Source organism: Sinohyriopsis cumingii, chromosome 11 (assembly GCF_028554795.1).
Source record: "Sinohyriopsis cumingii isolate HCF-2022 chromosome 11, ASM2855479v2, whole genome shotgun sequence".
Classification (NCBI taxonomy): Eukaryota; Metazoa; Mollusca; class Bivalvia; order Unionida; family Unionidae; genus Sinohyriopsis; species Sinohyriopsis cumingii.
This window is the reverse complement of record NC_142971.1, coordinates 29,183,199-29,209,399: the sequence shown is the minus strand read 5'-3', so window position 1 is coordinate 29,209,399 and position 26,201 is coordinate 29,183,199. Positions and strand designations below refer to the sequence as shown.

The 26,201-nt window shown below is 36.3% G+C and overlaps 1 protein-coding gene across 1 annotated transcript in view; it reads left to right on the top strand.

The window, feature by feature from the left end:
- LOC149787829 (RNA polymerase-associated protein CTR9 homolog) overlaps positions 1–26,201 on the top strand; it is a 197,953-nt gene that overhangs the window by 63,224 nt on the left and 108,528 nt on the right. Inside the window, exons 10-12 of the mRNA XM_089974051.1 lie at positions 3,460–3,549; positions 12,100–12,228; positions 19,196–19,379. Of these exons, the coding sequence (XP_089830177.1) occupies positions 3,460–3,549; positions 12,100–12,228; positions 19,196–19,379 (403 nt within the window). The remainder of the gene's footprint in view (positions 1–3,459; positions 3,550–12,099; positions 12,229–19,195; positions 19,380–26,201) is intronic.

The window sequence follows — 26,201 nt, the reverse complement described above, 5'->3', positions numbered from 1 at the left end:
ATTGGCAAACTAAGGTTAGTGATGGACATCAGCTAGCTAAACAAATTCATATAAGCACAAAATTCAAGATAGAAACATAGTGGGTGGTCAGTATGCCTTTCCATCAAAAGGGACAAGTTCATGATTAGTCTCAATCTGAAGAATGTATACCTTGCTGTTCTGATCAACAAGTACCTTCAGTTTGCATTTAAAGCCAACATTCTCTACCATTTGGACTAAATCTCAATACATGGGCAATTACAAAAACAGTCAACTGCATCATCTCCTTATTCAGAATCACTTTGTCAACAACAACTTAGGCATATGTGGATAACATCCATGAAAAACACTTGGTAATTATAGGTTACTGCATTTGTATGTGAAAATATGAACAAGTTTTTTCAGATGGATACTGCACGACCATCTGGGAGTGAAATAACCATCCAAGAAAAGGAGTTCATACTTTGCAGTCAATGTTATAGAATAGCAGGTTTGACATGTATACAAATGCAGTAACCTTTTTATTATGTACTAACTTTTTTAATTCTGCCTAAGGCTTAATTATAAATAACAAGAAACAAAGTAATTGAATTTATGCTGTATTCCAAAATAAATGCACAACCATAGAGTCATCAATCCACAATAACAATATTAATATGCACATAGTACTGCCTATGAACACAACAATAAGACTGATTCCATTTCGGGTGTTAAGGCAGGAATGGGTAATTTTTCAAGTAAACAACATTGATATAAAAATCCAGATGTAGGTCTGTTTCTTCTCCAAAACATTCAAAGTTGGCAACAAGTTTTGGGAATTTCCAAATGAAAAACTAATATTCTACATTCGGATAGAAGTAAACTTGTCCGTTAGTATTGATCTGAATATTTAATCTATAATTATAGAGAAATATTAGCTGAGTATTATGTTGTTTACAAAATATATTTTACTGGTCAGGTAGACCAGGAGCTTGATTTTGGACTTGGGTCAGTTACAAAATACAGATATATATAACATATAATCATTGAGAAAATCCAACAACCAATTCAAATTAAATATACATAACATTGTTGGAAAGTGATTCTCATAATGTTGGACATTACTGTATTCGTAAGCTAATTGGATACCAAATCACTTGACTTTGCATTCTGGTTTGGGAGTGTCAGCGCTGGTGCTTTCAGAACACAATAAAAGGCTAGAACAATCTGCTCAGAATAAAACCCTTAAACATCCCCATGAAGATCCAGTTGAAATTCAGTCTGCTGAAAAAAAAACCACAAGCAGGTGTTTCATCCCTGCTGAGAAGGATGCTTCATTCATGGCTCTTGTCAGAAGTTTTAACCTTCAGTCATGAAGAAGGTCCCCCACTTTGAAAGTCTATGAAGAGGAGTGGCAGTTATTCAGGGCATGGTGCAAAGATAACAGCATTGTCCCATATCAGGTGGCTGATTTTTTTCTCGTTGAGGAGAAAAACTTAGCTCTGGTTATTATCAAGAGATAAGACATCATATTTTCTGATACATTCAGGTATCGTAAATATAGGTCATGACAAGGACTTGCTGGCCAACTTTGATCTAAAAAGGTATAAAACACTCACTTTCTTCCATAATGGAATCTTTCTTTGGTGTTGACTTGGTTCAGTTCAGAGAAGTTTGAACCCTTCTGATAGCACTAGCCTTGGCATGCAGAATGAGTTGCATGCCCTTTGAATTGACACAGACTATTTCCAGTTCAGATGCAACCAATTTTTTAACTAAGAACCAATTACTATCAGACTTATAAAAATGGTACTAACAGCTGCCTCTCTTGGCACTCAGCATTAAGAGGTTAGTGTTAGGACTGGTCAGCCTGATGTCAGGATAATGTGACTGGGCAGGACATCCATGTTACATGTCTGCGGCATGATGCTTCAGTGCTAGACATCACTATAAACTGCCATACTGCAGACATCATAGCGATATGACTGAAAAATTGTTAAAGTTATGTTAACAATCCAAATCTCACACACACACACACACACTATCAAGTGGCCATTCTAAAGGTGGATATCCAAGCTCTCTCCTCTATTGATATGATGAGAGAGACAGTTAAGCAAGACCCAACTTGTGATCTAAAATTTTATTTGAAATGCATGGAGAGGTGCAATGAGTCACAAAAGTGTACTTTTGGGAGGTCAAGGAAAACATGATGTATAATACCTCAAGTTGTGGCTGAATTGGGTAATACATTAATTTTATTCTGAATGTTCTCAGGATCAGATATGCCACATGAGAAGTTTTGTTTATGAGAGTGACGTTTTGAGCTAAGATATAATAAGAACTGTTGGCTGGAATGCACATTTAACCTTCTTAGGTTTTTATCTCCATGTTTTATTATCTCAGCGATGTGAATTAAGTCTGGTTGGTTTAGTGGCTGCAACCCAGAAGGCCACCAAACCCCTTAGAGGTCAGCACAACCTCAAGGGTGTATTTTTAGTGCTTTGCTGAATTCAGCTAAGATTTTTGGCTCAATTGGGAAAGTAATCCTTCACCATTATTAAAGTGTTGGAGTCATGAGTCACATGACCTCAGTTGTCCTACTATCATTTTATCATAGGAGATCAGTTAATCCACTGTATAGGAAATTCTAACAAAATTCTATAAAAGGAGGTTCTTGATAGATGTTTGCACATGCATGGCCTCCTCATCTTATATTTTTAAGAATAATGTGATTGGGGAACATACTTGAAGGAGAAAGCAGATTTTGTAGTAAGCTGTGTTTCACCGAGAACAGTTACCTGATAATAGTATAAACACCACATTGCTAGTAAACCCTCCCACACTGCCTGCAAATGAGCATCGTAATGCTTAGTTTCAGCTTTTGTCACCTAGCACAGGTAAAGGAACAGTAATGGATAAGAGTTTCTTCCCTTTATTTATATGATTTTTAAACATGACAGACAAAATTTGTCTTTCTGGTATTGCTGGATTCAAAAGGTAGTGATCCTTATATTTATAATGTTAGCTTTGTGAGGAAAGTATTCTCATATTCACAGAGAAAAATAATTTCTAAAAAATTATCTAGTTAATTAAAGTGCAGAAAAACAATGTGGTTGAAAGACATTACATTTTTTCAGGTACTTAGGAGCTGAATTGCATTAGTTTTACAAGTCTTTAAATTTGGCAGGTGCTAGGTGTATTTTGTTTTCCAAAATCCCAAGTACCACACCTTTATGTCTTGAATAATCATGATAAAAGCTGTCTTAAAAGATTATGAATAAAGCTTTATGAAAATGAAGGAAAAAAATTAAGCTGCTTCACATTTTCTTAAGTAATTCAAGGTCAAATACCAGGTGTGTGATAAATTGCTCAATTAGCAGTTGCTTGTGATGCAAATGATTCCTGGAGTTTCAGAAATGTTACAAACTAGATTAATGCTAGATCCTGAATTTTGCCTCTCGAATGAAAACTTAACTTTTATATATACTTTTTGTTCTGCAGCAACACTTAAAGAAAGTGACAGAGCAATTCCCTGATGATGTTGAGGCCTGGATAGAGCTAGCTCAGATCCTGGAACAAAGTGATGTTCAGGTAAAGAAGAATTTTGTCATATCAGAATCTGATAAATCATACACTTATTATTGAATAATACTGTTGCCCAGTGTCCTGGAGCTGTTACACTGATGGACAAGGCTATCTGACATTGAAGTCAATTGGGCCACTATATTTATCAGGATTTATTTCAGGGCTCAAAAACTTCATTCTCCTGCCTGTATTTAAGAGTGACAGATGAGGAAATTAAAGTGACTTATTCAAGTTTTATGCCCAATGTAGACGAGTGTAGCTCGAAGCTAATTATAGAAAAACAATGATTCAGATTTCCTTTCTCTAATCAGTGGTGACCTATATTCAGAAATTGTCTAAGCAGATATAAAATAATCAACTTATAAATAACTTTGGTTGCTCTTTGTTTACCAATGTATCCATTTGTAATGGGTCTCTATCAGCCAAAATGATAATAATATAATATTTCAACTATGTCCCAGTCTCCATCTTTTCTCCTTCAAATATGTTTCCCAATCACATTATGTTAATAATAGACTTCTACCTCACGAATCCAATCCTAATAAAAGATGAAAATCGTCTTTTCCTATTTCAAATAGACAAATGGCAGTAACTCTTTCCTATTACCTCCCCTTGGCATCGCTAGGTGCTGCTAGTTTTTAGCTTCACAGAGCACACATCGTACAGTTCATTTTCTCAACAATCCAGCTGTTTTTGTGTTCCTATGGGCCCATCCAACATTCTTTTGAATTTATTGTGTGGATTTATTGACTTCATCCCACAACACTATCACTGACTTTATACAAGGTCATTATGAGTTAGCATGCCTTTGACTTTGTTTGCTTACTCCATCCATTTCAGAGCTCTTATTAGTTAACTTTAAAGTGCTGTTTGATATTTATACTTAGTTATTTGTATTTCATACTGTTTTGATAGAATTGTAGTTTAATTATTAACTAATCATTGTGGATAAGTTAGTAACAGGGCCATAGGTTTCTGATTCTACACTGTCATTTCTCTGTTCATTATGACAGTGTTTTAGCAACTTAATTATTAAAGATACATTATTAGTGTCTACTTTAATTTTTTTGTTTTTGTGGTGTTGTTTTAGCAGAATGTCATTTAAATGCTATATATAGAACTTAAGAGCATGTAAGTCTACCGTGACTCTGGTTTTGTTTATAATAAGTATACACATTCTCTATAATATGCAGTGTCTGTAATATGTCCTGACAGGATATCTGGACTGCCGTTTTATCTAGTTAGTCACATTTGCTAATCTATGCTTTGTTTTCTCTACTAAAATGTACATTCAAATCAATAGTCCATTTGTTGTTGAAGGGAATGGAAAGATGGACTAAATCAAAGGAAGACACCCTATGGTTTTTGTGGGTGATACCAACTCATTGGGGAGTAATCACCAATTTTAGGCAGCCCTGTGGGTATAAGCCCCTCCCCCCCCCCCCCCCCCCCGCATGTCCAAGCATGGCCTTCACACCTGTAAGTCAGGGTGTATGGAGTTTATGTTTATGCCAGATCCATTGGATCCAATTGTTAACCCTTTACCTCATGCAAGCGTCTTTGTATGCCTCTACTCCATTCACACGGAAGCGCCTTTTGATGGCTGCTGTTAACATCAGCCATTTTGAGCTGGTTTTCATAGTGCCACCTTTGGGGAAAACCCCTCTGTTAGATACTACATTCATTTCTGCAAATGACAATTACATCAGATCACGTGGTCACTGTTTTTGTACTGGTTGATATCAGCTATTTAAAATAACTGGGTCGTAATCTCCACTCTCCAAAATGGCAGTCATGGATTTCATTCAGTACTTACGAAGTTTTCATGATTTGAATCACAACTATGAAAGATTCAAAAACTTAGGTAAAGGCTCTGATATTGATGTGGGCAGCAATTAGTTTTTATAAATTATCAAATTCAGATGACTTAGTGATGTAGACGCAGATGAAAAACTTGTAAATTTCGAGTTTGAGAAATGGCAGGTACGGTTGGTCACGCAGCCTCACTGACATGACAGTGAACGAGTTCTCTCAAGATTTTAAAGCACATAAAAAATTCTTCCATGAAAAATAATTACACTGCTATAATAATCGGACTTTACTCTTGAATTTTTTCGCATATAATAGATGTGTACCAAAAACGTAAAATGGTTAAAATTGCTGTTAAATGTAACATACACTACCATGTTTAACAGTTCACAGGCATGCCCATGCGTATGCGGTCAACTAGGTAACAGGTGTTCTATTTATAGCATGCTGCACTTTGTCACTATGCTCTATTAGGTAAAGGGTTAATACTACCATGCTGTTACCAGCTGTCACTGACAATCCAGACAACACCAGCTATCCAGCCAACACTGGCAGTCCAGTTGTCCCAGCAAATAGTTCATACAGGGATCTTAGTGATAGATCCGTCCGTCTAGTTATGCCGACAACATCTTATAAATACCTTACCAGAGATTTCAATGAGAAATCTGTCTATTCAGCCAGGCCTTCTTACAAGCTGCTATCAGTGATTGCTGGACAGTCTTATATTTCACCGTCATTCTTGCTGTCCACACACCGTTCTCACCAGCCAGCAGTGCCAGTTATTTCATAGTTTTGATTACTCACTGACTACCCTTAAGGGAGAGCTTGTGACATTGCCAAATATATCCAACCAGAGTCTTCGATGCCACTCAGCATGACTTATGCAGAGCTACAAGCTGACTCGGACACGGACTCATTGCACAATGTTTTCTATATGATGTTGGCAAGCCTATCTTATTCAGATCTGATTTGGAGTAGACTGAATTCATCTTTCAAGTTGCCATTAAGGAAATTGATTTGGTGTTGGTCATTTTGGAATGCCCTCCACCTCCTACCATTACCCAGAATTACAAAGTCAAGGCATTGGTTGATTTTGAGGAATAGGAAGAGACACCATCTTTCCAACTCCTTTCCCAGTCAGCATAGCTTAAAGAGATTAACATCCAGCTTTTTGGTTGGATTGGTGACCCAATTACCTCAAAGGCGTTCTTCTCAGAAAGCCAGGTTCCAGTGGCTTCCTCCTCTCACTGGTATCAGATGCACTCTAATGCCTTCAGTACAGACCTTCCAAAAACCAGAATTTGGCAGCCATCAGTGTGTCAGTTCTTATGTACTACATAGCGGATAAGAACATGTTATATGCCACATCTACTCGGAACATCATGGTGACATCATCTATGTTAGATTTGAAATCATTGGCGTTCTTCCAGCTAGCTAAACAGTCTAACAATAGCCACACCCAGGATGCAATGGCCATGATTTCTTGGGTCCTTAATGGAGCAGCTCACCATATTATGGCCAATGTCTTGATAGCTTTACCAAATTTAGAACAAATCTGACAGTCAACATCACTTAAATCATACTATACTCTTACTTTACTGATGACCCAGTTTGGTCCCCATTGCTTTTGGTGTAAGTCAGGCTGCTCATGAACCACCCCTCCAACTTGCTGCTCCACCTGCACAAGTGTTTGGACCCTCTCAACCCCTACTCAGTGGCCCAGAGACAGGATTTCCTCAGTCAGATATACACCTTTACCAATCCCAACCCAATGCCAGGAGACCACAGCCTAACCAACATAGGTGGCAAACCTAGAGGCAGGTAGAAGCATACTTTCTGCACCATCAAGCCTCCAAACCTTAAGCATTTATGTATCTTCCCCACTGCCAGCAAAATGAATTAATGATCCAGGTCATTTTAGAGGGACTTGTTTTGTTCATCCAACCCCCTCCCCTCTCCTCATCTCCCCTCTTCATGGAAGTCCCTGCAGATTGGGAGAAGGATGCCTTCCTACAAGAGACATGGTTGCTCATCTCAAAATTGATGGTGGAGATTCAGCAAAAGCCACAATCCCTGGAGTTTTATTCACATCTGTTTCTAATTTGGAAAGTAAATAGCAAAAGCCCATCATTGATTCATTTCACCTCCAAAGTTAAAGATGGAGATGGCAAGGTCAATCCACATCTCTGTTGGGAAAGGGCGAGTATGCTGTCAGTCGCAACCTGACTGAAGCATACTTTTGTTTCTCTGTTTAGCTTACTGCTACACCATTTATCAATTTAACGTGCAGGACTGGTACAGAACATTTAGTTACAAAATACGACTTCATGAGTGGTATTCAATAAGTCCGTTAAATGAACTGGAAGACAGTGGAGATTTATGTTCAAATCAATTTTCAGTTGACCAGAAAATATCTTCCCTTAAGACTTCATGCAAAGTGACTTATATGCACACATGACAAAGTGGAACTTCAAAGAGACCTGACAGAAATGGACTTTGAGAGAGTGGGATTATTCTGTTGATTGTTTAGTTAACATCTGTTCATAAATGGAACTATTATATGCTTTTGGAAATAAAAAACACAGACAACAAGCCAATCTGCTTTTTTTTACTTTACTATACGTCAGGTAGAGTCAGCACAGTCTTACACGAGTTTTCATGTTCGTGAAATTTTGCATCTGAATTAAATTGTAATCAGTAAGTCTATTTCAGTGTTCCTCGCCATGTACGTACTTATCCTAATTATCCTAATTATATTGCAACTTCTCAGCATTATGGATGGCCATAGTATGAAAAGAAACAAATAGGTGATGCTATTTCATTGTATATGATGGATGGGGTTGGCTTGGTTGATATTTCATTGTATATGATAGATGGGGTTGGCTTGGTTGATATTTCATTGTATATGATAGATGGGGTTGGCTTGGTTGATATTTCATTGTATATGATAGATGGGGTTGGCTTGGTTGATATTTCATTGTATATGATAGATGGGGTTGGCTTGGTTGATATTTCATTGTATATGATAGATGGGGTTGGCTTGGTTGATATTTCATTGTATGTGATGGATGGGGTTGGCTTGGTTGATATTTCATTGTGACTTTAAATTTGTGGCTCATTCATGAAAACCATACATATTGGAACCCAATGAATTTAAAGTGTTTAACATTTTTTTTAAACTACCCTAACTTTTAAGGAGTTACTTTTTCTTTTCTTTATATTTTGCTTTTTGTCATAATACCATTTGTTATGAATTGACTGAGTTTTCATTACTGTGATTGAATATAAATGGTCACATGATACTAATCTGTCATTTTTCATGAATCTGAATCTACTTTCGGTTCCCAATCATTTTCCAGGTTATGTTAGTTGAAGCTTTGTTGATACCAACACCATAATAATTGCAACAAATGTTTCACCCCCCGCAATGATTTCTGATCAGATTTTGCAACCCCAGATAAATTGCACATTAGATGCTAAAACAGTGTAATTGCACAGTCCTTCCTACATTCCAAAACTTACCTCTTTAGCCAAACAAATCATATTTCTTTGGCAGGTTTTATGAGCCAAACTTAATTCATAAATTATTGCAGTTTTGCTCAGCAACATTCTACCAGTTGTTATTGAAAGCCATAGTCATGTGATTAGCCGGGATCTCATTAAAATAGAAACAATTTTAGTCTTGAAAAATTTAAATGAGTAAAATGCAAAAACATGGCTAGAACAACATGTGCCAGATGCTCACTTAATATTGATAACAATAAGCAATAGTTGGGTTTTTAAAAAAACCATTCATAGTAAGTAACAAAAATTCCACAGATCACTGCTGTGATCCACTCTGACACTCTTAATGATAATACTGCATAAGAGTCGATAACAACACTTGGCTTGTGAAGATGGGGCCTTGTATTTTGGCACCGTGTGAAGAGACCCATGAAATCGAATACTTTGTTTATGAAATCCACTGATTTGACGACAGAAAGTACAAAATTGAAATTGTCTTATATACTTGTGTATAAGCCTGTTTGCATATAAGCCAGCCTCCCAGACTGAGTAGGTAGAACATTAGAAAGCGCATGATCCATGCATAAGTCCATCATAAGTACAGCCAGATTGCAAATCTTGTTATTGCTACTCCATTTGAATAGATGGTCTGGGAGTTCAGGTTAGGCATGTGATTTTAGCTTCAGCGATCTAAAAATAACAATATTTGCTGTGTTATGAGTTTATACTCTAAAATAAGTAACAGAAAAGAGTGAAAGGCAACAAACTTTGTAAAATTCAACAAATAATTTATTTACCAAGAATACAAAATGAAAATAAGAAAAAGGAACTTACTGTTTTGCAAATTAAATCCCTAAATAATTCAAGAATTACAGATACAAGTCCTGATCATGTAAAGTCCTGAATAAAATTCAGCATAAGTCCAAAAGCTGAAGGCGATGATGTATCTGAGGTAGTTTGTAGATCATTGATATGTCAACAGTCTTTTGTTGAATCAGAGTAATATAATTCCAGATCTTTATTCACTATATATTGCAGTTAATATCTCTGTCCATGAATTTTATCAGAGCACTTTTGTATTTCCAGAGAAAATAATCACTGAAATTCAATAATTTCAAGAAATAAAATTTCCAGCCCAAAAATGAAATAGTTTACACAAAATATAATACAATTTAAAAGTGCTAGATCTTAAAGCATGACTGAAAAATCCTCTTTGTTACAAGAGTATATGGTTCTCTACTTAACATCAGGCCATAATTAGCATTTTCAAAGAAAAACTATTACCTAATGAAAAATAGCCATCTAGAATGACCCTGACGTATATGAAATAAAAACCAAAACCTGGACTATGTAATATACATTAAGGAAATTCCAAAACCTAGACCTAGACCTAGACCCAAATAAACATAATTACTTCTATTAATAATGTTACTTATTTAAAACCCATACACATAGAAAATAATTTATCTATGTATTAGTTGTTTACAGAATAAAGTCAATTCAAGCAGAAATAGATTCAGTTTTGGACAAGATCAAATCATCGTACAATGTTACATCACAATAGCATATAATGAAATTTTAAAAAAAAAACTTAAAAACCTAACAAATGAAACATTAAATATACATAACAACTGGTAGTCAGCAACAAAACTTAAGTATTTTCAAAATTAGATCTTGCGAATAAGATGACCTCTCTTCTAGTCTTTTATTTTTTCCTAAATTATTCTGCTTATACATGAGTATATACAGTATAAGGATTAAATCATCATGGTCGGGTATTTATTGAAGTGTTTCTTAATCACTCACAAAGGTCACAGGTTTAATACCCACCCAGATCAGCTGTTTTGGTGTGTCCTTGGGAAAGTCACTCATCTCAGTTCCTTTGCATCATATAGGGAATACTATTTTAAAATTGCCATTTACCCTCCCCCATAGTTAAGATTGGCAACCAGGTTCCAACTATTTATAGAATTGGTCAGACCCTGCTAAGTATATTCATGTAACTTTCTGACACAGTAGTTTTAACTTTGTGTTTTTACTACTTTTGCCTCATATGCTTATTACATTCAGATTTTAAAAATCCTAACTTCAGAGAATAAGGTGCAGTCACTATGTAATAGTTGTGTATTTTTTGGGGCTTAGGTTCTCATGCATTTTTTAAATGCCCCACCATAGCTGTGAAGAGGTTATATAGTGTTACCATCTGTCATGTCAGGCCTCTTTAACAAATTTGTTTCCCCTCAAAACCTTTTTAAAGACTTGATGGAATGAACTAAATTTGGAATGTTGCTTAATATTAAGGAGACCCATTTTGTTTCTGATTTTCATTGTTTTCAAGAACATTTTATGGAGTGTTGGCCCCTACTTGGCTTAGCACTTTGTGCCTCATTTTCCATGACTTAGTGATTGAAATCAAATGTTATCAAGCTTTATCTTAAGAAAACCTATGTCGGATTTGATTTACACTGTTTTCAGCTGCATTTTGCAGAATTATGCCTCCTGTTTGATTTAATAATTTGCCCCTTGGTTTGAAGTGCTTATTGGACTGCAATTAAAAGGTAAGATTTGCTTGACGAAGATCCACCTCAAGTTTGATTTTCCTGCAGAACTTTGACTCCTTTAAAGTTGAACCTAATTTTTCAATTTCTGCAGAATGACTTTTGAAGGACTTCATGGATTGAAAGCAAATTTAGTATCAGGCTTTGCATGAAGAAGAAGTAGGTCAAGATTGCTCTACTGTGTTTTTTCATTAGAATTTTATGATGTTACGATTTGTGTTTGGCTTCTTTATGTGCCCTTCAGTTGCATCATATTGGAAAGGACATCATATTGGAAAGGACATTCCTGTCACATGGATGCATTTACAATTTTCAGAACTAAAACAGATCAGAAATATTTGATGTCCAAAATGAGAACAATTTCATCTCATACAGATCTTTCTATAGTTTATGTTACAATGGTTACTTTTTTTGCTAGGAGGCCCTTTTCAGTTTGACACTTGTTTATTATTTTAATGAAATGTTATAAACTTACAATAAGCATAAAGTTTATACAGAGGAGCTGATTTTGTAATAGGGCCTGTAATTTACAGCAGATATTAGATGACACAACATCTTTTGCTGTGAATTTACCACAAATTTTAATGACATATATTATGATTTACAATATTAAATCATGTTAGAAAATAAATCATTCAGCAATAAAAGGAAATCAGTATGCATTGATTACATTCTTATATTCCAGGGAGCACTATCTGCATATGGAACAGCCACAAGGATTCTGAAGGAAAAAGTGGAAGCAGATGTTCCACCTGAAATTCTGAACAATGTGGCAGCTCTACATTTCCGTCTTGGAAACCTGTCTGATGCAAAGGTATGTCCATCACATAATGTTATTATAGAGTTTTCAGTTAATACCTTAATCCTTCATGTTGACCTTCTTTTATTCTGTTGTCAGGATTTCTATGGATTATCATTATATATTAAGTGTACAAGTGTGCAACAGAAAATGCTTGTATACAATTATTTTGAAATTGTTGTGCTTTTGTTAGTGGGAAGTTAGACATATCAATGTCATTGCCTGTTTTTGTCAAGCCCTTGTTAGTGGGATGTGAGACATAGCAGTAAAATTTCCACCAGCAGTGGTAGTGTTAAGATTTTGGTTAGTTTTTAATTTGCATAGATTCTCATCATACTTAGCTTGCATCTTTATGATGCTAAGACAATTCATTCTGCAACATGCTCACTTGCTCCAGTGATCTTGAAATAATAGAAATTTTGTGTTAATGATTTGGTTTTAGTATTTGTATTGGTTATGGTTTCTAAAACTTTTTGTGGATAATTTTTACAGAGATGCTGCAGGGGCCCGAAGTGGCTGAGTGGTCTAAAGCTCTCACCGTTAAGGATCACTGCCATCTCACCTCTGTCTGCATGGGTTCGAGTCTAGGGCTCTGCCAGTGTGGGTATGTGAGAAAGCTTGCCAGTAGCTTCTTGTGGGTTGGTGGCTCTTTCTGGGGTTGTCCCAGGTTCTTCCTCCACCATTTATATTGGCTGCCATTTATAGCCTATTTTGTGCTGAATAATGGTGTTGAACCCTACAACAACAACAACAACAGCGATGCTGCAAAGCCATGGGATTAATAGTTTCTCACAATGAAAACAATCAGTCATGCAACTATCCAAAACCAATGAGGAAAGATCACTCAAATTATTTGTGGTTGCCACAGTTTGTTGTACCCCCCAGTGCTCACACAATTTTTATTGTTTTGTTTTTGTTTTAAAGACAGAATGAAAAATAATGGTTGTGAAATTTATTCTTATTTGTCTATTTTGCTAGTGATCTCAATCAGGCTATACTAACGTAGATTTAGTGCTTGAATACAAGCATCTCTAGGATTGATATCTGCTGAATTTTTAGCAGAAACTATCCAGGGATTTTGATTTGTCTCCTAGATGAGTAAAACAAATTGATCCATTAGTCAGCCATTACAGAATTATATAGAGTGTAACAAACAGCGAGTTTTATGAATGTCAAAATCAAATATAACTAATTTCTTCACGGTAAGATTGTCTCCTATGGTTGATATATTACAGAGAGAAGAGAAAGCTCTCATATTCCAACCTAAACTTAGGACATCCCACAAACCAGTGACATGGAAATAGCACCTAGTCCACAGCTCATGGAACTAGAACTTATGAAAAAGTCTAAAAGACAAGGTTCCCACTCCCCCTGATTTTTACAGAGGACCTGGAATCCAACTGGAAATTTAATTCAACAAAAATATCCTGAAAATCTCCTTGAAAATTACTTTCTGGCATAAAAATATCCTTGAATTTGATATTAAAAAGCTTAAGTAAACATTTTGCTTGAGAAAATAATGTTATTTTTACACTGCAACTTTACAGTGAACGATTTTGCAGCAGTCATACTATTGTGTTGGTAGCCATGGTTGAGTCTGATAACTAAGAGATTTTTGCACACATGCCTTCAACTGCAGTATTGTGTCTTTAATCTAAATATCAGACTTTAATATAAATGATTGCTGAAATTTGTAATTTTTTCCCTAAAATCTCCTGGAAAATAAAAGTAATTTTGGTGGAGGAAACCCTGAAAAGAGAAGAAAAGGAACCAATATTACAAGACACATCATTGATTACCTACAACATGATTCAGGAAAGAACCCTAAAGGAGGGATTTTATGTGTTCTCTGTCGAGAATATAAGAAAGATAATCCATTTACTAATGAAAATAATTGCACAGGGTGACCTACTTGTTTCAAAGGCTGTAACCTTCCCTGAATATAGCCTTGCAACAAACCTGATCCTACAATAGAAATATCCTATGGGCATTATGACTGAGTTGTGGAAAACTATGTTATCATGAAGACCAGTTACCTAATTTGTTTAAATTGGCCAAAATTAAAGTGGTTCACCTATTACAAACAGCAAATTATGAGAGGGGATTTAATTCACAAAACAGAATTAACACTGCTCCTAACATCAGAAATGGTAAACAAACTGATGAGTTTTCAGATACAAGGGAATTTGGATTTATATTGTTATTAATCACTACATTATTTAGTGAATTTTTCTAGTATTTTGTGAATTTGTAACTTTGTTTTTTTTAGGCCACATGATATAACATGCTATCATTATATTCTTCTTCTTCTTTTTTGTTATTATTATTATTATTCTCTTTTTTCAAACAACATATGCATGTTGCGATTGATGTTTTTAGTGCAGAATGTTTTTTGTTTGCTCACTCAGTAACGAGTTTTGTTTCAATGACTTATTAACATGCTGCATTGTTAATTTATTCAGTTTTTCTATTATTTTGTCATTTCATTGAAACATGTTGACAAAGTGCAATAAATACAAGAAGTTCAAGGTCAGGAAAGACAGGCATGAGTCATGTCTGGCATGTATTACTTTGTAGTGTGTATGCCATTTAGTCCAATGTTGTATGGGAAGTCAATTTGCAGAAGTTGGCCAATGGCAAAAATCACACAAGGACAACACAGACACATTAAGTATTTATCAGAAGATGGAATTGATTGTGAGTCCCCCCTCCCACCCCTGTGCCACATTTCCAACCATCAGTTACTACTACATTTGCAGAAACACGGAAGCAATACAATAAAGTTGCAGTCACAACTTTTGGTGCTGGCCTTCAAATTACAGATGTGTCAACTGGTTCAGGACATTATAGTGAAATGAATAAATTCCGTGCAAAGTTTGCCAATGGCTCCCTCTTTTACTTCTGTAGGTAATTCTGACAATTTGGAAGAATGTTCCCCTTCCCAATTTTAGGCAGTCTAAGTCCCCCTTTATGTCCAAGCACAGACTTTGATCCTTGTAATGTTGTCACTATGTCTTCATTGTTAGACTTGGCTTTATTGGTGATTTTCCAGCTTGCAAAGCTTCAGGCAACATGATTGCATGGGAGGCAAAAGCCCAAATTACTCTGGTCATTAGCAGGACAGCTCACCATTCAATGTTCTTACCAAATCTTGACCTTATATGACGTGAAGCATGTTTGTACTCCATGTTGCTCAAGCCACATCATGCCCAGGCATTGCAGATGATGCCATTTGGCTCACCATTACTCGTTGGGGGCAAAATTGAAGAAACTTGGAGGCAAGCAGCTAAGGAACTGCCCCTCCAACTCGCCATCCACCCCACACAGACTTTTATGACCAATCTGCCCCTGCCACATCATATGGGCAATATGGAAGCAAAGCAAAAGGATGTTTTACATTGCAGGCTCGATTCAAAAGCCAACCTAATGCCATTAGACAACAACCTAACCTGTTTAAAAGGGAACCTAGCATTGGGGGGGGGCTTTCAGTATTGACTGGTTCCCCCACCCCACCCCACTGCATGCAGACAGACTTCTGTAATAACATTGTTGTTGGATCAGCCTATTTCCTCAGAATGAATGGGTGATCCCAGTCATTTTTAAGGGGCTTAAAATTTAATTTATACAACTCTGCCATTATTCTCTCCTCTTTTTTTCACACATACCATCAAATCAGGCAAAGGATGATATACAACATGAGATGTGGATGCTCAACAACAAATGTGCATTTTGTATGAAAATCATAATCTCTAGGGTTTTATCAAAGACTTTTCCCTGTACAAAAGGTCAGTAGTAAGTTGAGACTGATCATCAGCTAGAGCCAACTTATTGCTGGACTTCGATGTGGTCAGAGGCACATATGGGCCATTGGAACTGCCTCTCCACATCAGCCTTCTCAAATGAAGGTTGTCATCAATGCATTTCAGTTCTGGAAGTAACAGCCCTCAGGGAAAACTGTGATTATGTTGAACAACTATGTATTGGTGACTTACCTCCTAACACAGTATGGCACCAGATCACCTGACCTCTGCTTTCCGGTTTGGCAGTTTCTATGTTGGTCCTACCAACTCCATATCAATATACTAATCAAGCACATTCCTGGCTGATTCACTGTCCTGGTTGACACTCTTCAGGAAGGGTGCAGTCAGTCATTTAAAATGTTTTCTCTCTGAGTCAGTCTTTCAATGGATTTTCACACAGTTATGATTGATCGTTTTGAGACAAGGTGGAATCACAAGTTGCTCACCTCTCTAGTTCCAGATCCAGAAGCTTAGGCCATTGATGCACTCTCAATCAGTTGGGAAGGATTGTGGGCCTTTTGCCTACCCACCCATGTTCTTCATACTGAAATTAATACAGAAATTGTGTGTCAGACATGTAAGATGATTCTAATAGCTGATCTCAGATGGGACAAGTCATGGGTCATTGACTTACTCGCTCTAGTGTGATCTGCCTGGGAAGATTCTGGCCACACTAATCTCAAACAATGGTGGGACCCTGGGTGGCTGAGTGGTCTAAGACACATACTATTACATATCACTGATATCTCACCTCTATCAGTGTCACTGTGTGGATTTGAGTCTTGGCTCAGTCAGCATGGGTATATGGGAAAGCTTGCCAGTAGCTCTCCCATTGTTCCATTGTTTTTCATGTCATTTTCCTTTTTTTCCTCCACCAGACATTCTGGCTGCCATGTATAACCTATCATGTGCTGAAAAAAGGTGCTAAGCCCAGATCATGTTCTACTTCTTGCCTCTTTCTTGTTAGGACTGCCGTGTGAAAGAAAGAATTCAGACTTTCAGTTGTGGAGAGAATACTGTGGCCTAGTTACCGTCAGCTTTTTTAGTTGTTGTTGTTTTGGGTTTAATACAGTTTTTCACTGCAATGGTGGTCATTAAAACTAGTGGAGGATGAACCAGGGAAAACACAGGTAGGAACCATCAACCCACAGGAAGCTACTGGCAAGCTTTCTCACATACCCACAATGGCCAAGCCCAAGACTCAAACCCATGGACAGAGGTGAGATGGCAGTGGTCAATAAGGCATGTGCATTAGACCATTCAGACACCTGGGTCCCCTTCATTTTTTGTGGACCACTCCAGTGGTCTTGTGGTTAGAGTGTCCACCTCGGATGCGAGAGGTCGTGGGTTCAAACACTGAAAAAGAAGGCAGACACAATGTGTGCTTTCATAATGAAATAAAAATGTTATTTTTTTTTCTGACATTAAAATGATTTGATTTTGACTGAATCAAATACCAAATCGTTGTAATTTCTGAAAAATATCATTCTTTCTTCAACCATATTTTATATAAACCTTGATAAACAAGTTGAATGTAATGCTAGATCAAGTTCTGTTGTGTAACTAATATTCTTCATGCAACTGTTGTATCTAAAATGGCAAAACTTAAATGTTTCAGTAAATTTGCATATCAGATAAATTTCATATAAAGAGATACTATACACAGTGACCATCAATATCTGATTTGCCTTCTGAAGTGAACAGTGCTCCACAAGCTGAGTTATCAAGCGTTTCAAAAAAAAAACAGCTAAACTTAAGTCACTTGACAGTTGAACAACAGGATGATCAGAAACCAATTTGTGATTTAAATCTCTCATGGAGGAATGAATGATCCAAATCTAGAGTAAATAGACATCTATCTATTTCAGAGCTGGAAAACTCAGAATCTATCAAGAAAAAGATTGGGGCTACAAGACTTTCATTGGGGCTCGTTACAAACGATATTAAAACTGTTGATAAATGGATATTGGTTTGTGGAGTACATAATTTAACAATATACCCGAAGTCCTACAAGGTATAATGACCCTGATAATCATAATATGGGGATTGGAGATAGATCCTGTCAAGTTCATTGTCTTTGTTTGTCTGTTGAATCCCCCATCCTTATAACCATTTATTAACAATCCTAATTTCATTTATAAGAAGCCCTTTTAGTAAACCTAGCATGTTAAAGGACACACAGATTAGTTTAAAGGAATGAAAATTTGTTCGTCACAAGTTTGGACAATGATGAATTGGCCTAATTACGTTGAATCCGTACATGAATGCTTCAAATCTTAGAGCGGGGCCCCGAGTGGCCGAGTGGTCTAAAGCCCTCACTGTTATGGATCACTGCCATCTTACCTCTGTCTTTGTGTGTTTGAGTCGTAGGTTTGGCCAGTGTGGGTACATGAGAAAGCTTGCCAATAGCTTCTGTTGGGTCAGTGGTTCTTTCTGGGGTTTTCCCAGATTCTTCCTCCACCATTTATACTGGACACCATGTATAGCCTATCTTGTGCTGAAAAATGGCATTAAAACCTACAACTACAATGACAAATCTTAAGAGTCTTTTTTATATCTGACAGAACAACACAATCTTAGCTTTGAATACATGTCTTTTTAGATAACAGATTACGACCTTGCTGTGGAATGTTTGAAACCTTGCTGAAGATCCACTACCATTGATAGAATTATTTGTTTGTGTTAATGCAGCTATTACCTTGTTGGTGGAAAATCCCATTCTATGAATAGCTAGGTACCAGAAGCACTCAACAAGTATTCATATGATGAAATAAGGCTCTAAAATTGATAAAAAATATTTGTTAAAAAAGGAATCAATACATTTATAAAGAATTGCAAGTACAAGAGTTTAATTATTTTTTTCTTAGTTTATTGTTGTATTAACTGTCCATTGCTGAATTATTTGCTGTGTGATTTGACAGCTGACAGTTTATCGTATGACAGATGCATAAAAAAGCATTAAAATGTTCACTATTTGTGAATGAAAACTATGCTGATCTGACATTCAGTATGGCCATTATATACAGATATGCATATTTAGTGATTGTAGATTTAGAAAGGCCATGATATTTAAGGTGATAAATTTTGACCAGATTTACTTTCATGTTCTTACTCTGAGACTGCTAAATCACTTAAATGTGTGCACTAGTAAAATTTCCTGCTATACTTTATTTCTTGTGCAGAAATATTATGAAGCATCCCTGGAGAGATCTCGAAATGAGGCCCAGCATGATGAAACATACTACAGTGCCATCTCTGTGACCACCACATACAATCTGGCCCGTCTTCATGAAGCTACACATGAATATGATGAAGCAGAGAGACTGTACAAGAATATTCTCAGAGAACATCCCAACTATGTAGATTGTAAGTATTGTAACTTAGTCATTAAACAGTGTATCCCCCAGGGGTGTAAAATTGAGGGTAAAAATAAACCCCTTTGTGTCAGAACTGGGGGTCAAATAAAAAATGCGGGGGTCAAAAATGTACTGACAAATTTTCATATGACTCGTACTTTTTCAGCTTGAAATAGGATATTGCAACTTGCGCAACATACTCTCTCTCTCTCTAAACATACAAATAAACCAACATGCACAATTAATAAACAAATGCATTGTCCATTCAAAGAATAATTTTATTAGTTCATTTATCTTTTAAAGTGGTACTTTTAACAGTCTCCTTATAATCAATATGAAACAGTATTATAGCCCAACACATTACATACAAGCCAATACAAAAAGCCAAATAAATCTTTTTAACCATATGGCAGTTAATTTACTGCCTTTCATAAAATGTGTACTTTTGTCAGTTTCATTGTACTTCGTCCTAGAACACATTTATCCAAAAATCAAGGAGGATAATGATTCATCTTCTTTCTAATAAGTTACACTTGAACTTTAAGATCTTTTGTTGCAACAAAGTTAAAAACCTACAAAATCTGCAATGAACCGCTGACTTTGTAATCCAAATAACGCATTTGTCTCTGCAAATTTACTGATTTCTTTGTTGTGAAAGAATGTCTTGGGTGATGATGTGTTCTCCCGATATCTTATGGCAAACGAGGGCAGATTTTTTAAAATTCTAAAACTCTGTCACAAAAGGATTATTCATTTTTGCAGTCTTCGCAATCACACGATTAGAAGTCACACTGGTAATCCTAATGGATGTGCTGTATTCCCGTCAAGGGAATTATTTTCTCCATTTTTCATTAAGGTTAGATCCACAGTTACTCTTTTATGTTCTGCGTCTTTCACTTTCTTCACTAATGATTTTTAGTGCACGACGTTTTAATCTGGAGATCACTTTCTAGTGCAACAGGCATTGAGGTTAAACATCTAGATGACAGCTTGCTAGTCTGGTTCATTGTTTTGTATATTCCCTGTGTTGCACTCTGCTATACAAATAGAGGAGTGCAAGGCAGGGAGCAAACAAAGCAGGGAACCAGTCAGTGCCTATGCTCAAAGTATATATGATGCCATCCATTGTCCAATGCATTGGGTATTAAATAAATCATGATCACATTATGAAAATCCTTTGCATCAAAAAATGCATGGCAACAAAATGTGTGCGTCAGTTTTCTCCAGCGTGTGTCCCTGACACACAAATATGCGTAAAGGGAAATACTGCATTAAAATATAGGCAGTCATATGCAAATAGTGTAGACCTAATAACACAATATGTTGTCTAGTTTGGACAGTTATTGAACAAATTTAGTCTTTATTTTCTCTCCTCCCTCCCCACAAATCCATTGCCATTGATATAGAGGTAGTTAATGTTGCTCATATCCATCAGTATGTATTTACAACCTTCTACCCAAAAAACTTAATAGTTGTAAACAAGTTTTAGTAACAGCCAACCTATAACCAGTTGCTTTCTTTGCTTTTTTCCTATCAATATTCCATTTAGTTATGGCCATATTGTTTTCATGGATGGGAGCAACAACATTCATGGTTAAATCAAGTCCAAAAAAAATCTTCTGTAGCTCAGAAAGCCAGATTAGAACTGGTTCTGGCAAGTAAAAAATTTCTGCTACTTGCCCAGAATGTCATGATTTTATACAGGTTCATAAAATGTAACTTGAGATGTATAGAAATTTCAAATGTGTCCAACCCTTATCAGAGTAGAAATTTCTCTGTTGAATACATTAATCAATTACGTTAATACTTGGAGCATAAACTGCTTTTCTTCTTGAATCCAGTCACCTCAGAAAGATAAATATAGTTTTTCTTCCTGCCTGTATATCTTCTAGATAATTACAAAAGTATCTAATAGAAGAAACCATTATAGTTAACTCCCTCTGACACCACAAGATGGCAATCCATATCCTTCATATTAGAGCTTGGTACCACAAAAAAGTTTGTACTGCAGTGTACTGTGGTATTTTTTTAACATACCATGATACGTTCCACAGTCTACTGCACTTATATTAGGGACCAACAATTTAATGTTCCATGGGCAGGGGCCTACAGCTTTTTAAAAACATTCCATGTGTCAATAGCTGGAAAACTATCTTGCTCAGATTTGTAGCAAAGTAGCATCATATTATATCATTCATGTTATTTATTTAAAAAATCATATTAAGATAAAATATCTTAGTGCAAAAGAAAAATCTTAGCCCCCCCCCCTTCCGAAAATTAAATGGTCAGTATGTTATAATAAATGAATTTGCTGTGTACATTAATAAGTTTTAATATAAAAACTAACTAAAGTTTGATGATTAAGCTTACACTATGACTAACACCCTGTGTGTGACATTGTTCTAACATTTGAGAACTTGTTGATAAAATTGGAAGTATTCCCACTGAAGCCTACAAAATTAAAACATAAAACAACTGCTCTCACAATAATACATATACTTAATATATTAACATACACAAGTAAATAACTAAACAATGACATATTTTAAAATCTAGAATTTGTGCAAACTTGGATTTGGCCAGAATATTGTTTTTCATAAAAATTCCATTTGGCCTCCATGTTGGCATATGTAACCCCTGTTAAACATGTTATAAAAGGATCGTAACTATCATTATAGTTGCAAGGTTCACAATTAATTTGTGACAAATAAAACTTTTTGTACAAAATATTATAATAATAATTTTTTGTAGTTATTTTTTCATGAAAACATGCTGATAATATTAAATTTGTAACAAAATTACTTTGGAATTTCCATACTTTCCTTACTGATGGAAACTAGAAATGTATTGGTACAGTGAAAAAGTACCATGGAAAAAGATAGCATAGTAAGCCAGTATACCAGTAATACTGCACACCTCTACTGTTTAGGTTTTTGCTGTGATTAAGTAACATCACATCTTAATGCTTTATGGTGTCCATCAGAATTCATCTTTATTTCTTCCCATCCACCTGTAAAGTTAGGATAGTTTTTATAATCAAGGCTACGTTACGACATTCTTAACTTTAATTCTGTTTTTTATGACAATTTTGCATATTTTTTTAACTTATGTGGACTGTACCATTGGCAGTCACATGGTGTTTGAATCAGACCATGCCAGCTTTTATCACCAATAATACTAATTCCCTTGCCTTCTTGGTTTAGGACCAGCTAGTCCAGTCAGCTATTCTTGCTAACAACCAGAGGTTTGTTGTTTTAACAAATCATGCTGCAAATTGACCAGCTGATCCACTGTATATAGCATGTTACAAGTAGCCATACAACGGGTCTATCTACAACACTGCCTAGTCAGCCTTCTCTGCTATACAGATGTACAGAAACATGGAAATGGAGCTGGAAAATAAACCTGCCCTCCATGAGCTGTCCAACTCTGACCCCATGATGATCATTGTTTTAAAGCAGTGACTGAAGAAATTCATTGCATTTATTACCATCCAGGTGTCCACTACTGCCATAAGAGTTATGTTTACAGTTTCTTGTTTCAGTATATGCTGATGATGCAGTTTAGAGATCTCAGACTGTCTATTTGACAAAATCAGAGACTTGTGCAACTTTAGGGCATTGCTTTTCAGGTAGCCATTTGCCAGCATCCTCCTTCTTGTGGTACTGTAACCACTCAGACATATCTTGTTGTGGTCCTGAGCTTAGATAATGACTTTGCATCATTGAATATGACGAATGTGTGTTTTTACAAACTTTATTGCCTCTAAACTTCTTCTTACCCTCTCTGCCAATTTTTCAACTCTATCAGTCCCAGTTTTAATGGAGAGGTGATTATACACAGGAGGAGGAATGCTGAATCCCACTCAAATGCAGCAGTTTCACCCAGTCAGATTTTAGGCATCAACAGGCCTGTCAGTTTTGTAGGCAGTCTAATGAATTGGAGAGGAAACCAAGTCCTCCTTACCTAATAATTGTCAATGGCTCCCAGCCCTGCCTAAATGAGCAGTCTATGCAATGTTGTTATTTTGTCTTTCATTTGATGATTTTTCAGTAAGATGTTTAAAACTTTTTATCATCTTCATTTGATGTATGATTTCAAGAGCACAATAGTTAAGATCACACAAGAGAAGACAATAAATTTCCCTTCCCCTCCAGTGTTCAAGAGGTTTCATTTTAAGCACCCTACCATCAAATTAGTTTTCTAGCAGTAGTATGGAGGTACCCTAGAAATAGTATTGTACTCCAGTATGAGATGATAATAATGGTACAGCAAAATAACTTCAGAAATCACCCCACCCCCCAAGTGTTCCAGAAGTCTACCATCAAATTGGTTTTCATGTGGTAGTATGGAAGTGTGCCAGATTTTCTCTCTTATACAAGGTAATAATGTAGCAAGAAAATAAATTAAATCCATGACATCATGGGAGATGGAATGTATGCTATGATAAGGCCTATTATATTTATTGCCCAATTGTGACCTAAATCAGCATTGGTTGCTAACCTTGTTCCCCAAGTTGAACCTTGCCTAGGTTCTGACATGGTTCAACTCCAACAGGTTGGAGGCTTTAGCTAGAACCTCACTGCTGCTGCTATTTTACAAAACATGCATTTGATTGGTCTTAACTTTGGTCTCCAGAGTGTGTGAATTGTATGATTATTATTACCTCTGCTTTGGGCTTCATGGTGTGTGAATTGCATGATTTTTGATGGCCTTAATTTTGGTCTCCAGAGTGTGTGAATTGCATGATTATTATTACCTTTGCTTTGGCCTTCATGTTGTGTGAATTACGTGATTTTTGATGGCCTTACTTTGGCCTCCAGGGTGTGTGAATTGCATGGTTTTTGGTGGCCTTAACTTTGGCCTCCAGGGTGTGTGAATTGCATGATATTTGTTGGCCTTATCTTTTGCCTCCATGGTGTGTGAATAGCATGATTTTTTATGGTATTAACTTTTACCTTTATAGTGCATGAATGGCATGACTTTTGATGGCCTTAACTTTGGCCTCCAGGTTGTGAGAATTGCATGATTTTTGATGACCTTAACTTTGGCCTTCATCGTGTGTGAGTGGCATGATTTTTGATGGCCTTAACTATGGCCTCCAGGGTGTATGATGATATTTACTGGCCTTAGCTTTGGCCTCCATAGTGTGTGAATTGCATGATTTTTGATGGCTTTAATGTTGACCACCGGGGGGGGGGTTTGGTTATTTTTGTTGGCCTTAACTTTGGCCTCCAGAGTGTGTGATTTGCATGACTTTTGATGGCCTTAACATTGGCCTCCAGGGTGTGTGATGATTTTTGTTGGCTTTAACATTGGCCTCCAGGGTGTGTGATGATTTTTGTTGGCTTTAACATTGACCTCCATGGTTTGTGATGATTTTTGGTGGCCTGATGTTGTCCTCTAGTTTGTATGATGATTTTTGATGCCCTAACATTTTCCTATAGGGTGTAAGATGACCTTTGATGCCTAAACTTTTACCCCCAGGATGTGTGAATTGCATGATTATTATTACCTTCACCGTGACCTTCAGGGTGTGTAAATTGCATGATTTTTTACAGTCTTAACTTTGGCCTCCAGGGTGAATTGCATGCTCAGCTGGTATATCACAGATATCTCCAATTGGATAGTTTGCTTGTCCTAATGACACTACCAAGCTTGGTAGCCAAGAACAGGTTGCCATATGTGGACAGTCAGTGGGTGGTCATTGACTCGCTTTCCTCAGTCAATACTGTAAGAAGAAGCCATGCAAGACTCAGCTTGTGTTCTAAGGCACTACTTGAAAAACATTAGTGGATCTCAGCATTGTTTCATCTTACTGATAAGGGTCAAGAGGCAGAAACAACCCCACAGCCATGGTATTGTGGCTTAAGTGGGTGATAATGCCCATTGTATTCAGACATTTCATAAAACCAGCTTGCCTCATGAAATATTCATCACATTTTCACCAAGACTTACTTTCAAACTTAATTTTTTTAACAGTTCGCTGGCATGCATAATTGACTTTTCCAAACTTCTGTATTCAACAGCTAGTGTCCGGAAAAGTGCATTGAATCAAGTACAGTGTGACCCTGCTTTAACACACTACATTATAACATGAATTCGAATATAACACAGTCGTGGTGTGGCTCCCAAAATTTTATATACATGTATTTTTCTCATACATGGAAAATAAAAATTCTTTCTTAAAAGTATGAAGAAAAAATGTTGAAAGTTTATTATCATTTTGGGGAAGAGGTCACATATGAATAATACAAGATGATCATGGAGTGGCTCCTGAATATTTTTCTTGTAATTGAAAAAATAGTTTTTTGTTCTTAAAAGTACAAAAAATGATGTATAAAATTTTTATTCTTGGATCACATAGGGCTTCGCCAATGTCTCAAACTGCGATTTTTTTCCCATAATGGTGGCAAAACATACCATCTGCTGATTTATTTTTTGGGTGACAGTGTTAGCTGTATGTACAGCCATTGGTTTGGAGTGGAGATATTCAGAGGCCACATAAAAGGAAGTTGCAAACTTGATATAAAATGCACTTAAATTTGTCTATTGTTACATAAACAAATTCTTTGTCCATATTGACAAACCATCTTAACAGTGCATTGTTATATTATAATCCGCTTATAGCAACAGTACTGTATGTTGTGAAATATCCGCTTTTTTGTTGTTGACATTTCTGGTAGCGGAGATCAACCGGATATGGCATTATCTCGTAAATCTATCTTTCATTGAATTTTCAGCTGCTCGCTAGTAAATAATATATTTGCATAGTGTGACATTTGTATGTGGATAGTAAGTAAAGTTCCTCTTCTTTTCACTCAGAAATAAA